The 15,822-nt window shown below is 44.5% G+C and overlaps 3 protein-coding genes across 4 annotated transcripts in view; 1 reads left to right on the forward strand and 2 right to left on the reverse strand.

The window, feature by feature from the left end:
• Positions 1-15,822, forward strand: part of LOC131663304 (LIM/homeobox protein Lhx5) — a 251,780-nt gene that overhangs the window by 58,777 nt on the left and 177,181 nt on the right. For both annotated transcript variants that reach the window (XM_058933642.1, XM_058933643.1), the window contains exon 2: positions 10,658-10,847. In XM_058933642.1, coding sequence (XP_058789625.1) covers positions 10,675-10,847 — 173 coding nt within the window. In that variant the 5' untranslated portion in view covers positions 10,658-10,674. The remainder of the gene's footprint in view (positions 1-10,657; positions 10,848-15,822) is intronic.
• On the reverse strand, positions 1,702-2,559 carry LOC131663338 (uncharacterized). Its single transcript, XM_058933697.1, has one exon. The coding sequence runs from the start codon at positions 2,557-2,559 to the stop codon at positions 1,702-1,704; it is 858 nt and encodes a 285-aa protein (XP_058789680.1).
• Positions 4,236-5,961, reverse strand: LOC131663339 (uncharacterized). The gene is made up of 4 exons (XM_058933698.1): positions 5,811-5,961; positions 5,291-5,666; positions 4,821-5,241; positions 4,236-4,751 (listed from the first exon to the last, which is right to left on the reverse strand). Exons 1-4 carry the CDS (start codon positions 5,959-5,961, stop codon positions 4,236-4,238), a joined length of 1,464 nt encoding a protein of 487 aa, XP_058789681.1.

The raw sequence follows: 15,822 nt of genomic DNA on the forward strand, positions 1-15,822 counted from the left end.
TGGAACCACTTGCTCCAAGGAGCCCGATGAGCTGATCCCGTTTATTCATCATAATCGCTAGGTCAGGCTATTTGCTCAGAAAGTCGTTCACGAAGATCCTACTTCAAAGTTTTGCAAGCCAAAGGGAACCATTCCCCTTCGTTGATGCACAACTGCTGCTTCGTGCGCAGGGCGAAGTGTGGACCTCATACCGTCTTGTAAATGATAATTCGTAGCACAAAGTGTTGAGCCGACGGATGGACTCCAAACGATGCGCTGTAAATGAATGTCCTTTTCGTTTACCCTGATTTTCCGAAATATCATTCTCACATCGGCGCAGAAAATAACGCGGTATCTTCTCTCCGTAAGTAATGACAGTAGCGATGTGGTTCTGCCGCTTCGATCCAGATTTTTATTTAGTTTCCGCGTCATTATGGAAGTTTATTTAGTTAATTTGTAACGTTAGAAGTAAGCATGCATCAATAAATAGCAGTTAATGCAGCGTATCTCCACGCGTGGAATAATCTCCACAGCCGTGAGATTCTCGGACTTTCACCAACTTTCCGGTAGGATATGCCTGAACCCTACCGGATTTAGGCTTTACAGATAATTAAGATCAAATAAGTTTATTATAAATTATATTTACAAAAGAAAAATTATATACTAAGACTGGTCGTCGGTAGAGAACTGCGCTGCACCTCTGAAACAACGTAAATAACCCGTCTCTCACTAAGCAATAGTTATATAAAAAGTACATGTCTAACTACGAGCGCACGACAAGGCTAAGAGTCGGGGTATCGTTATCGGCCATCGGTAAGGACGCTGACCGTCGTTATCACTCAATCCTTCAAATAAGGGGGAGCTAAGATTAATGGAGCAGAAATCTAGAGTGAATCTAAACGATCAACTAGTACGTGCTTGTCATACCCAAGGGGCACACTCGTTTCCTTGTATGAGATGATGACGAGAGACAGAACTGCTCTGTGCTATCCGTCACATATTAGGAAAATGAAAAATATTTATGTAAAAATCATACGTCTCAGTGTCTACATGACGTAGGAAGTTGAAATTTAAAGTAGGTAGTTTATGTAATAAGAAATATGAAAAAAATAGTTCGATCACTGGAAGGTAATTTTTTGACCTTGAAAAAATTCACAAAGTTGAAATTTTTTGAAAATGTTTGATTAATGCCTCAAAACTTGATCATTACGTCGTTAAACCGATAAGTCATAGACATGTTTGAAAAGCTGAGATAATGAAGATTCTAAATCTATATCACAAAAAGTTTTTGAATTATTATTAAATAGCAAACTACACAAAACACTATCGTGACCGAGAGGAAAAACACTACTAAGTTATATACAAGGTCTGTTCAAAAAGTATCGCGAATTTTGTATATTTTCAGAAATTATTTATTTATTCATGTATTGAAGACGTTGAGGTAGGAAATAAATCACTTAGTAATTTGAATGTCAATAACTTTATTTGCTATATAACTGCAACACGAATGAAACTTCAACTATCGTATGCCTGCGTACGACGATGCGCTCAATGGCTAGCACACACTGAGATTCAGAAGGACGCAACGGCGCCGTTGTTCAATTGAATTAACGGAAGTGGGCCCGAGGTTTGAGGAAGGACCAGCCATGCGCGGAAGGTGTGCGCGGTGGCCATCCCGAAACCAAACATACCGCCCGCCTCGTTCCCAGAACGAAACAACTGTTATGCAGCAGTGGAGTCTGCAGGTAATGCGACGTCCGGAGATGATGCTGTCAGCGGAAGTCGCGCTAGCTTAACAATCGGCCGCATATACTCGCCGGTAGCTGTCCGCACAGTGACAGTCCGAACAAGTCCATCGGCTCCAGGATAAACGGCAACGACGCGTCCCATCGGCCACTGTCCATGAGGGCGGAGAAGTGAGGCGTCGACGATCACGACGAAGTCACCGACCCTGAAGTTCGGCTGGAGACGCCTCCACTTCAGCCGTTGTAGCAATGTGTTGAGGTACTCTCTGCTACAACGTACCCAATAACGATCTCGCATCCCCTTGACTAGGTCCCAGTGTGTGGAATGCTCTAGGTTGACAGCAGGATCGACAGGCTGGGCGAGAGAGGTACTCGAGGTGCCGATGAGAAAGTGACTCGATGTGAGCGCATCAAGGTCGCTTAAATCGCCGGATGGCGGAGCGAGGGGCCTGCTGTTGAGAACAGCCTCCACCGAAACCAAGAGCGTCGAGAACTCTTCGTAGGTGAGTCGCCGGGGGCCGGCGACACAGTGAAGATGCATCTTAATTGACTTGACGCCGGCCTCCCACAGGCCACCGAAGTATGGGGCAGAAGGCGGGATGAAATTCCAGACTATGCCCTCGAGGGCAAGGTGTCCTTTGATTAGTCCCCAATCTATGTCAGCGGCCTTCAGCAATCGCTGAAGCTCATGGCAAGCACCACGAAAAATGGTTCTGTTGTCGCTCCAAATCTCCACGGGACGGCCGCGCCTGCCTACGAACCGTGTGAGGGCTCCTAGGAAACTGACCGTGCTGAGATCACCAGCCAGCTCGAGGTGAATGGCTTTGGTGCTCATGCAGATGAAGAGGGCGATGTATCCTTTGAAGCTGGAGACACCGCGTCCTTTGGATCGCAGCACCTGGAATGGGCCGGCGTAGTCGAGCCCGCAGCACTCGAAAGGGCGTGAAGGAGCCGGTCACATAAGCAGCCGGTAGTGGAGCCATGCCCTGGGTAGCGGTGCGAGCGGCAATGCGAGTGCAAATTGTGCGATCTCGAATGTGCCTTTTCTCCAACACCTTGGCGTTGATGATCCAGGCCTTATGGAGAGTCCAGGCGTACGTGGCACGAAACCCTGAATGAAGGCTGCGCTCGTAAGTCCAACGGATGACCAGCTTGGCTAGATGGGAGGAGCCGTCCAAGATAGGTGGGTGCCGCTCATCGTATGGTAGCAATAATGGATCAATCATCCGCCGGCACGGAGGATCCCGTCATCGTCGACGAACAGAGCCAGTGGACGGAGAGTGCGGTGGCGAAGGAGGTCACGTGATGGTGATCGAAGATCGACAAGCTCCTGGGCGAAGGTGATGGCTTGAGTCAGCTTGATGCAGTCGATGAAGGATCGCCTGAGCTCGGCGGTTCTTAGTGGCGTCATGGGCGCCGGTAGAGGGTTCGAGGTGACGCAGCGCTTGCGGCGGAGGAGCCGACGCGCGCGAACGGTGCCGCGGAGAAGACTTGAGAGCGATGAGAAACAGTCGATGTGATGAGGCGTGAATGAGCGAGTCTGAGTGGTCGCACAAAGGATTGGCAATTGAATGGCAGCTTCATTGTTGGTGGGCGGTGGATGCGGGGCGTGATCGGGAGAGGAAGGCCAGCGACTCTCATCGTCCGTAAGCCAATGCGGGTCGTTCCACCACAGTTTGAATTATTCCAGTTTAGGAGCGTCTGCACCTCTGGACGCGATGTCAGCCGGATTGTCCTTTGTGGGCACGTGATGCTAGACGGCCTCAGAACTGAACTCGTGAATCTGGGCAATATAATTGTCGATCAGCTCATTGCCGACGGGCTTGTCCGATTGGACCCATGATAACACGATTCTGGAATCACTCCACAGGTGACAGTCTGACAGAGGGACGTCGAGGGAGCGTGCCAGTGTGACGAGCAATCGTGAGGCGATGAGAGCGGCTCTGAGCTCGAGCCTCGGAATAGTTATCCGTGCGGGCGCGCGAGCGGGAGGCTGAAGACTGCGGATGAAGGCCAGCTTAGTCTTGGCTCCGAGTAGGCCGATTGTCGGCCGCCCGCCGTCCGGGGTCGTACGCGAGTATACGACGCTGACCATCGCGCGACGACTGGCGTCGGAGAACACGTGAAGCTGGATGGATTGACCGGGTATGTATCCAAGCCAGCGAGGGATGACGAGGCCGCTCATGGAACTCAGACTGCCCCTTATTGTGTCCCACTTGGCAGCCCAGATCTGAGGAAGCTCTTCGTCCCAGGTGCGTTTGGCCCTCCAGAGGTCCTGGATGACGAACTTAGCCACGAGCGTGACTGGTACCAGCCACCCTAGTGGGTCAAAAACTCGGCCAGAGTTTGCCTCTTGGTGAGGAGGGTTCCCACCTCCGCTGCAGGAGACAGGAAGATAAATTGGTCCTTGACGGGATCCCAGGCCACCCCGAGCTCGTTAATGGATCCTTCTGTGGAGAATTGCATCCAACTCGGTCGTAGACGGTCCTCGCTCGGTACATCCTCTAGTAGCTAAGGCTCGTTGGCGACCCATTTCTTGAGGGCGTAGCCGTCCGCCTTTAGTAGAGTGATGAGCTGATGACGGCGTCGCTTCGTTGAGGGGATGTCGTGTCCGCCACTTAGAAAGTCGTCGACATAGAGCTCGCGTTCTATGGCGTCGGCGGCGTCCGGGTACTTGTTGTCGTCGTAGACGCTCAGCTGCTTCAAGATGCAGATGGCAAGATAAGGCGCACAGGTCTCGCCATACATTACAGTTAGCAGCACATAATGCTCCGGGGGGTCGTCTGCCGAAGCGCTCGAGAGGTTGCGTTGGAGGTGCACGTGATGGTCAGCGACGAGGATCTGATGAAACATCATTTTGACGTTGGCGCAGAAGGTGTGCCTATACCTTCTCCAGTGGCTGAGGACGTCCGAGATGCTGCTTTGAAGTTTCGGGCCTGCATGGAGCGCGTCATTCAGGCTGCGGCCGGTGACAGTGGGTCTGGAGGCATTGAACACTACCCTCAGCTTGCGTTCATTGTCACCCTTCTGTCAAATGCCATGGTGCGCAATGTAGTAGACTGGTGTGGATGGATGGGCCAGCTCAACAGGCGATACACGTCGCATATGGCCTAATTGGAGGTACTCGCTCATGAACATCCTGTAGTGGATCTGCAAGTCAGGATCTCGAAGCATTCGTCGATGTAGTGAGGTGAGTGCTGCCCGAGCTTGTGGCAGTCCGTCACCGAGCGAACCCAATGACTCGGCTTTGACAGGCAGGGGGACGACGTAGCGTCCAGTGGAGTCCCGCGAGTGGCCGTTCGTATATGACTTCTCACACTCGCGGTCGGCAATCGAGATCCTGTGGGCGTGTGGTACCTTCTCCGTCTCCCAGAATCGTTGGACCAGACTGAGCAATTGTTCGTAGCCAGTGTCTGGGGTAGGATGAGTCGGAGCGGACGTACACGCATGACTGTTGGAGGAGCGACGGTCGGCGTTGCGATCGCTAGCTCCAGTAAGCGTATAAGAATTCCGTACGCTGCACCAGCAGCGATCCATATCGCTCAACTCCGGGCCTCATGACTCACTAATAAGCATCGGCGCCCAACACGATGTCTATCGATCGAGGCTCGTAAAAGAATGGATCGGCAAGCAGCAGCCGGTCCTTGATGAGAGTCAGTGCGACCTCCGGCGTTTCTGTCGGCGTGATAATGCCGATAGTGTGCAGTACGAGGGCGTCGAGGTTCCAGTGACAGTTGGTTGATGGGTCGATGAGGCGGATGAGTGTCTGGAAGCGAGCGGAGTCTATGACGGTACCGAATACGCCCGTGACTCCAACGTTGACACGGCGAAGGTTGCAATTGAGGCGTCGGGCGATGGCATGGCAGACGAGCGTATCGTCGGAGCATGGATCGAGCAGCGCTCGGACGCTCTCCCTCCTCGAGTCGAGGCCGCTGAGAGTCACTATAGCGGTGGGCAAGATCGATAGTCATGCGGACTTCGACTTGCGAGTGGGACTCTCTTGCGTGACCATTGTTTGAGTTTGGGTTTGGGTCCTTGTTCGTTTCGCTTCTGAATCCTCTCGGTCGCGTTGAGTGGGTCGCTTACCGGCGCCGTCATAGATCAGCGTGTGGTGAGATCCGGAACAATTTCGGCAGAATGATGTTGACGGGCAGCTGCGAGCGGTATGGCTGCTGCTTAAGCAATTGTAGCAGAGGCCACGGTCCGTGACAAGGCGGCGACGCTCGTTGGGCTCCATCCCGCGGAACGTGGCAATACCCGATGTAGTGCGCTTCTTTGCATGCGGGATAACCTCGCTGGGCGATGGTGGCGTGAGTTTGTGTGAGGCGTGGTGCGGGAGTGGATCCGTTGGAGATAGCGCCGGCCACCAAGCTGTTCGAGGAACTTGACGTCACCGCTTCCATTGATCGCAGCATGCGGCATCGGCGCTCCAGGAAGTCTGATAGCTGTTCGAATGAGGGGTCGATGTCGCGGTCATCTCTCTCCTTCGCCTCAATGAACTCTTCCCAGGCTCGTCGAGTGCTGCTGTCCATCGCCTTGTAGCCAAGATAGACCTACCAGTCGTGCCACGACTCAACTGGTCGGCTGAGGGCGAGCAGCTGGTTGCGATGGCGTCTGAGCTCGTCCAGCAGATACTGCAGTCCCTTTGCCGACTCTTGTCGGACGGTGCGCAGGCGGAGAAGCGCTTTCATGTGCTCCTGGATGAGCAGTCGTCGTTGGTCGTAGCGAGACTTGAGGGCGGCCCACGCGGTCGCGTAGTTAGTTTCAGTCGATGGCAGTTCCTCGATAGCGGCCTTAGAGCGTCCTCGGACATGTGACTGCAGAAAGAACAGCTTGTCCACGTCGCTGAGGTTCGGCTTATTGTGGTAAACGGAGGTAAATAAGTTGCGGAAGGATTTCCAGAACTTCTGTTCTCCACTGAATGGGTAGATCTTAATGTGAGGTAGTCGTGCAAGTCGTCGGCCGGAGGCCGTATTGTGAGTGGCGACGCCCTCAGAGTTGTCGCCCTGTTGGGCATCCGGAGAGATTGTGGAGGTCATAAAGAGTGCCCTGAGCTCGAGCGTAGAAGCTCTCTGCCTTCTTGTAGGCGTTACTGTTGAGGTAGTCAGTGATCGCTGCGTCTCCGTCGTCAGTGGTGAGCAGCTGCACGTGATTTGCCGAGAAATTATTCCAGTAGCCCTCCAACATGTTGTACCGGCTGTTGACGAGTCCCTCCATCCATTGATCCATTGGCAGGTTGATGATGGCGTTCCAGTTGCGCTCGAGTACCGTGAGGAGAGCAAGTTGCGCCCGTAGTAGAGCCATCTGTAATGGCCGCGTATGTTTTAGTGCCGAGCCGATGCCGTGTGAGCGTGCGGTGGGGTCACCGGCTGTCGCCGAGTCTCAGGCTCCTGAGGTCTCGGTTTAGAGCGCGACACCGCTGCAGCGCGTCACGTCAACCGTGGAGCCACATGCGAGACGGTGACGAGTCAGCTTGTCTGACGTCGACCCGAGCACTGGCCCGAGGAGAAGAAAACGGCGGACAGTTGATAGTCGAGTGACCGAGCCGCCGACATACTGCACGCATGAGTTGCTGAAAATGTAGTGCTGAGAGAGTGCCGGTGCCGAGCCTGCCGAATTGGTCCACCGTCCTGCCTCCTGGCCGTGGGACGTTGTCTGTCGTTCTCGATGCACCGTTTGCAAGATTATCGCTAGTAGTGTCAACGCGTGCTCGATGAGAACACGGCCGCTCGTAGTTCGCCGATCTTGTCTGGTTGTGCGTAAGATGGCCGTCCGCGTCGTTCGAGGTGCTTTGTTGCAAACGCGGCCGCCCGTCCTACCGACCGCCATGGCGGACCCGCGCTCGTTTCACGTTGTTCCGACCACCGTAGCACTTGCTGCTTGAGAGTGCTTCGTCTTCCCATTGATCGGGCCCGAGAGCAGTGCGCTGAGTTATTATTCACCTTTGTCGTTGTTGGCGGAGCGACGTGAATCGCTGTCTCGGTGCTCGTCCGGTCGCTGGATCGTCTTCATTTGTTATCCGGCTCGAAGGACCATGTATTGAAAAAGACGTTGAGGTAGGGAATAAATCACTTAGTAATTTGAATGTCAATAACTTTATTTGCTATATAACCGCAACACGAATTAAACTTCAACTATCGTATGCCTGCGTACGACGATGCGCTCAATGGCTAGCACACACTGAGATTCAGAAGGGCGCAACGGCGCCGTTGTTCAATTGAATTAACGGAAGTGGGCCCGAGGTTAGAGGAAGGACCAGCCATGCGCGGAAAGTGTGCGCGGTGGCCATCCCGAAACCAAACAATTCATGAATATCTATTTTATCTCCATCAAAGTCATCCCCCTCGGATATAATGCACTTGTACCATCGTTATTTCCAATCCTCGAAGCACTTAAAAAAATCATTTTTTGTGATCTTGTTCAGCTCCTCTTTCGATGCTATCTTTATCTCCTCAATCATGGCGTAGCATCGTCCTTTTATGGGCCTTTTCAGTTTTGGGAACAGGAAAAAGTCACAGGGGGCCAGATCTGGGGAATATGGTGACTGCGGTACCATTACCGTGTTGTTTTTGGCCAAATATTCGCGCACAAATAACGATGTGGGAGCAGGGGCGTTATCATGGTGCAAAAGCCAGTTTTTATTATTCTACAAATCCGAACGTTTCTGGCGAATTTCTTCGTACAAATTGCACATAACTTGCAGGTAATATTCCTTATTAACCGTACTAGCTTGTGATAAGAACTCATGATACACCAAACCCCTGTAATAGAAGAGACCTGTGAGCAAAACCTTCACGTTCGACCGAACTTGACGCGCTTTTTTCGGTCTTGACTCATGCGGCAGCTTCCATTGGGATAATTGAGCTTTGGTTTCTACATCACAACCATAAACCCATGATTTATCACCAGTTATGATCCTCTGGAGCACATTTGGGTCATCACGGACCGAGTCCAACTTCTCCTGAGTAATGTTAACGCGATGCTTTTTTTGGTCGAAATTGAGCAGTTTTGGCTCGAATTTCGCCGCGACCTGACTCATGCCCAAATCATTGGTTAAAATTGAATGGCATGAGCCAATTAATATGTTTAGATCCTCAGAAACTTCTCTAACGGTGATTCGACCATTGGTCAATAATATTTTGTTCACTTTATCAATATTTTCATCTGTTGTTGACGTGCTCGGGCGTCCGGCACGTTATTCGCCGTTCACATCTTCTCGGCCCTCTGAGAACAATTTGTACCACCGATAAACGTTGATTTGGTTCAAGGTAGCTTCACCATATGCCACAGTCAACATTCGAAATACTCTTTATCTTGTTTTTCACACAAAATTTGATAGAGATTCTTGGATCCATTTTGTAGAATAGGCAAACATCGAAGACGAGCCAGAACACATCCAAGCAAAACAGCTGTCAAAAATTAACTAAACATTCAAAATGGCCGACCTTGTCAGCATAAGTAAGGGACATGAGTACCAATATAAAAAAATCAAATATCAAATTTAGGTAGCCCGCGGAAATTCAAAATTCGCGATACTTTTTGAACAGACCTCGTATGTGTATGTATATATATATGCGTGTGTGTGTGTGTGGATGTGCGTGTGTGTATAGATATGTTTACGTGTATAAAAATATTTATTTCATTGGCGTGCCCATACTTTGAAAATAACTTCTTATTTACTTTACTGTTTATGTTATCAAATACTTCAATTCATTTAAAAATATACATAAATTAATTTTCAAATTAAAACTAATCAAAACATTTAAAAAAGTTTATATTTTTCTGGATTGAAAAATAATTTCATTTTTCTGTCTAGTAAATGTAATAAATTAAATATAAATTATGCTTATCAATAGAATAATACGTAATTGTAACTCCAACTGTATTTTTTGTATTTTATCATAATAATGATTATTCTATATACAAAAATATTCATTTCTTGGAATATTTTGTATATATATATTCAAAAAATAATTTATGAATCCTTTTAAATTTGATTTGTTAATATGTATATATAAAAACACACACTAACACGCGTGCGCGCATTTATTGAATATATTTTATATAGGTATATTTTTTTACGTATTTTATTTTAGTTTTAATCAGATGAGAATTTTCATCTTTTTGTATTATTATTTCATATCTTATCTAATTTTATACAATAAAGTGACTTGCTCTTACAGCATGAATGTTATGTATGAATTGTTAATAATGAGTCCAATCCAACAGCATTTTTTAGACGCCTAGATGCTTAGACAAGCGTCACAATTTAATTTGAACACCTTGGTATATAGTTGAAAAAATTGCCGGTAGAGGGCTCATTTCTTCTTTTGTAGAAATGGGCATCAGTGATGAGAATCCGATGACGCTACAAAAAATTTTATTTTCATGAAGTTGTATTGTATCTATATTGTTTATATAACTATAATCAAGATTCACAGCCGGCATTCCCATAGCATCTTGGTCATAGCTGTATAAACGATATAGATATGGTACGACTTCGTGAAAATGAAATTTTTTGTAGTGTCATCGGATTCTCATCACTGATGGGCATGGACCTCTAAAACCTCTTATATACTTAGCTACTCGACATCTAATGACTGGATGTCCAAGAAATGTTCTTGGATCCTTACTGATGATCCAATCCAATAGCACGGAACGAAACGCCTTTAAATTTAAAAAAAATCTCATTTCAAATCTCGCGAACCATAGCGAACAAAATGAGTAATAATTATTATTTTTAGGTTGAGCTCGTAAAACCGAAATAAAATTAAAATAAATTTTATTTAATTAAAATGCTACTAGATGTCGAAAATTGCAAAGATAGGAATTAAGCATTTTAAAATTTACAAAGTATGCCAGAGAATTATAATTGAGTTAAAAATATAATTTCTACCAGGGAAATTATAAATTATATATTGATATGGTTATAGGGCGGTGTGGTTTGGCGATGCTTTTGTCATGCGCAGGATGTGAAAAGCCTATCATGGATAAGTTCCTGTTTAATGTTCTGGACCGAGCTTGGCACGCTGACTGCGTGCGATGCTGTGATTGCAGAAACCCTCTTCAAGAAAAATGCTTTTCCAGGGAACACAAGCTTTTTTGTCGAAACGACTTTTTCAAGTAAGTACGAATCTAAGCGATTTTTTGTTATACTTATTTTTCATCGAGTACATATTAATAAATTAAATAGTGATATAGATTTAAATATGAAGAGTCGCAGTAACAAGTCACATGCCAGTATTCACGATGTAAAAACAAAGCAACTACAGTCTGTGACACTGCATAGATAGCGATTCTGGCCTTTGGAAAAAATCATTTATTTTCTTATCATTACGTAATCATTATCGTTGTTTTCCTCGATCGAAATGAAAGTCCAATTTACTATATGTTGCCCGAAAAAAATTTCAGTTTAATAGATGTCATTTTGAAAAAGTTATTTCGATTCAAGAATTTTTCGAACACCAAAACAATTCATCTTCTTACCCGTATGTAAACATATAATAAGTGCTTTTGTCAAAAGAGTAATCTTTTAAAATCTAGATTATTACCAAATATAGTGAAAGCGTCTGGAGAAAAATAACCCTTCTAAATGCTAATCGACGTTATACAAGCCATTTTTCCAGTTTGCTTTCGTAATTTTACTATTAATCACTTTGGAATATTTAAATTCTTCAAACAATTTCCCTGAAATTATGATGAAAAGATCATATGATTTCCAATTTTCAGTACTTGAGTCATTGTTTAGTTATTTATTCAATGTTGAAATATCATGATACTGAAAAAATTTTAATTCTATCAAGTTGGATACTTATCTCATTATTATACTCGTACGTAGTACGTGAGATAAAATTTTGTATTTATATAAGTTTACGATTTAATGCTATCTATGCAATATCCATCGACGTGCTCAATGGCAAGAAAGCACATGTTTTGGCTCAGACAATCGGGGTTTCCTGAATTATAAATTTTCCACCCTCGAGTCTATGCCTTCCTCGACACGTGTCGCACAGTCGTAAGAGAATAAATGCTGACCTGCATGGGTCCGACGGCTTAATTGCGATGCATTTTCTTTCCCTCTTCCTTGCGACAAGGGATAAGGGAGAAATTTGCGATGCATCGCCGGTTGAAAGGAAAATAAGCTAGTCAATCTGTTGCCGTTAGTTTTCTCGACACGTAACGATTTATCTCCTCGCCAAGATATCCATCGTTTCCTGTAAAGTTCGAGGCCCTTAATCGCCATGCAGTGAGTGTTCTCTCACATGCGCTAGTGGACATTGTGAGGCGACTAAGAGACTCTACAACGGAGGTGTGCGTATAAACTTTGTAAAACTCTGAATGAAGTGATCACGATGCACAGGCCTATCTTTGCCGGACTCGATTCTCTTCATACGGTTGCAGGGGATGGTCGCCTTGTTTTTTAGGAACCTATCACCAACGTGGTTTTAAAGCCTGCGACGGCAAGGTCTGTTCCCATCCTTGAGACGTCAAGGCCGCTCGCGGTAGATGTGCGATGAACTCTTCCACAGTTCTGTGGCTGTTACATGCGCCTGTAAATAGGAGAGCTCTCCTCACGTCTACTATGAACGGCATCATAGTACTTCTTGCATCTAAATATTTTTACGAACAACCGCAAGAACTCATAACGAAAGTTGATTGTCAATGTTGTCAATTGTCCTTGCTAATTATCGCTTAGTTATTGCTTGTGAACTGTTTAATTAATTTAAGTTTGACTTTTTTTCATTATAAAACTAGATGTTTTATATTTTTGTCAAGTCTCACCTTTTTATAGACATTATGTTAATATAAAATAAATCAATTCAACTTATTTCAACCTAAATATTGTCAAACTATTGTACAATTCACCTAACCTCATACGATTGAACTCACACTGCCTAATTCGGTAATATTTCAACGTACTCTTAATCTCCTTTTAGAGTATATTAGTAATGATATTCACGCCTTAAAAAACTATACAGTAGAGTTTTAGGTGAAGAGCTTAAGTTGTGATTTCATCGATGATGCTTGCGTATAAATTCGTTATTCCATCTTAAAAAAAATGATGAGTCGCCGACATCTAGCGTTGTGATTCGTTGATGCTAGAAAAGAGCGCGAAATTTTTAATTTTCGTATACTTCGAAATCTTTGTATCATGTATCATATATCTAGGAATGTGACATTCATATTTCAGCAGTAAATTCACTTTATGAATAATTAACATGGATAATAATCTGCACAGATGGAAATATGCCGTTAATAAATGGTTTGGAAAATATAAGATGTTATTTTTTGAAATTATCGTGTTAAAATTTGGTAGAAAGAGGAAGAAAATGAATAGAATAAAATGGAATAAAATATATTTTTATCTTTCATACATTATAAATTAAAAAGTATGGAAATTAATTAAGCACGTTAAGCACAGTAATAAAAATTATAGAATATGCAAGAAATATACTTATATATTATAATAAATTATTCAAATACATTTTTGCTTATCCTTTAACAATAGAAAAAATTGAGGTCCACCCCTATATTTGCAATTGTTTTCAATTAGATAAATGAATTTGAACGTGGCTGTACATCAACAAAAGATAAACATCATTCAAAACGTCCTGTAGAAGTGAATATCCCCCAAATGATCGAAATTAGGTGAAATAGTTGAAATAACGGGGATGTTAAATGGTATCGTCATTGTAATTTTAATATGATGAATAGAATATAAAAAAAATTTTGGTAAAATGGGTACTGCATTTCGTCACAAAAGAAAATAACCGCAATCTTGTAGTTGCTGCTAAAGCCATCTTGGCGCGCATTTACCATAATCCGGACGACTTTCTAAAAAGATTTATAACTGTAGACGAAATATGAATATACCACTATACTCCCAAGATAAAGAAACTGTCAAAAAAATTGATTGTTAAAGGTGAACGGACTCCAACGGAGACAAAGACGGTTAACTCGGCCGGCGTAGCCATTGCTTTAGAATGCACGTGAAATTGACCTTCATCAATTATAACCCTCCTAATGACTACATAACGGAGAATATGCGAATCTTGACAACACCTTGAGATATTATTCATCGAACAATGAACAGAGTTTAAGTCGACACGGTTTGCTATCTCAATGCGTCGTTTGAAATTATACTAAGTATTGTCGCATTTATCCGGAAAAGGCCAGTCAGTGCAGCAACAAAAACTTAGTCGAATATTTAGGCTACGATAATACGATTGGAAGAGGAGATCGTCTAAGACTGCTTTTTTCTCATAAGAGAGAATGTCTTATGATTTGGGCTCTTAAACAATCATATAGGAAAGGAAAATAATAAGGTGATCCACCGAATAATGAAATATATCTTAGGAAAGGGCTGAGTCTTTATTTTACTCTGTACAGTGTTCGCACGGTTAGACAAGGTTGGATCAGAATTCTCTTTGACACAACGATGAGCGAATTTATACTCGTGGTAGAAGCACCCTTTTACGCTGGATTGGCCCTACAACGATGTTTTCACAAATTTGCACAAATAATAAACAACTTTAACACGAATTTTACAATAAAATAATTTATGATGTACAGAACGTTATTCAAGATCAAGTATGTCTGTTTAACAAATAGAATTTGAATAATAATTAAATTACAAATTTGTAAATTATTTCTTCTACAAATAAGATAAATGATTGAATAACAATTGTTTTGATTAATTTTACAAGTAGTTTAGTTAGTTAGTTTATTTATTTACAACCTATATGTTACATTTGGTTTTCATTTCTTATATTACAATTGTGTCTCGTATCCAGTTTGTGTAATTGCTAATGTATGTGTTTTGTGTGTGTGTGTGTGTGCGTGTGTGTGTGTTTTGTGTATATGTGTACGTATGTAGGTGTGTCTGCAACTCTTGCGTTCCCGTCTTCTGCTTCTGTCTCTTCAGCTCTTCTTCCCATTTTTCTGTTGATTAATCTTCTCTTCTTCTGTTTTTCTCTTTCTTGCATATTTTTTTTTCAACTTTTTCCTTTGTTACTTTCTTTTGCCTTTTCACCTTTGCCTTTCCATTAGTATAGTCTCTGCCGAAACCGACCTATAGGCGCGAGCGATCCTTAAAGCATCCTGGCTCTGTACGTCCTTCAGTCGTTTGCTGTATTTTCTGACCTTCAAGGTGTTGGTTCACACCTACGTCCTATATAGCATGATTGAGTGGACCGTAGACATTAGTAGTCTTCTCTTACTTTGTCTTGGTATAAATGTATTTGCCATCAGGCGTCTAGAATCACCCTTAGATATTTTTCATTTTACCCCTTGTTGGCATGTTCAGTCTAAGTAGCGTGTTATACGGTATGTTCCAAAGATCTGGACCCAGAACGGATTTCTGTAGTAATCCGCTGATCACCGTTCCATTTATCGTCTCGTATCTGATTCATCTGTCTCGTAAGTACTTCTCCATTAGCCACATCAGGTATAAAGGGACTACGAAGATTCAGAGTGCTACCACTATAGACCTCCGCTTAGCGGTATTAAAGGCATTTCTAACGCGACTTCCGGGATCGCGTCTACAGTTGAGTGGCCCTTTCGGAATTCATATTGGATTTCCATCAGTCCACCGTTTGCCGTTATTGCGTCCGTCACTCTTGGTTTCAATAGTACTTCGTATAATTTGCCTGCTATATCTAGAAGACTCAAGGGCCTGTAGGAGGACGGATTATTCGGTTCTCCTTTTATACTAAAGTATAAGTTCAACCGTCTTTCACCGTGTGGGAAAGATGCCAGCCTTGTACATGTCCAGGAATAATCCTAGTAATGTTCTCGCGATCCCTCGAAGAATTTTCCCCGGGATACAGTCTGGTCCCGATGCCTTGCCGGGCCTAAGTGTGGTCGCAACTCAGCTGAACTCCGTCTCGGTGAATTCCGACACTGTTGTCTCTCGGTCTTCAGTTTTTCGACCGTCTCGGGTTGGTTCGGAAAGAGTTCGTTAACAATTGCGTTTATGATGTTTGTGTCCATTGGCTCTGTAGAGCCTAAAGCCTCTAGTTTCTTTGTTATAATCTCCTAACCTAGCCTCCAGGAATCCCGCTCCACTTTTTCGCACAGTTATCTTACATATCGGCTT

Source organism: Phymastichus coffea, unplaced genomic scaffold, assembly GCF_024137745.1.
Source record: "Phymastichus coffea isolate CEN01 unplaced genomic scaffold, Cenicafe_Pcof_1.1 PCOF00033, whole genome shotgun sequence".
Taxonomy (NCBI): domain Eukaryota; kingdom Metazoa; phylum Arthropoda; class Insecta; order Hymenoptera; family Eulophidae; genus Phymastichus; species Phymastichus coffea.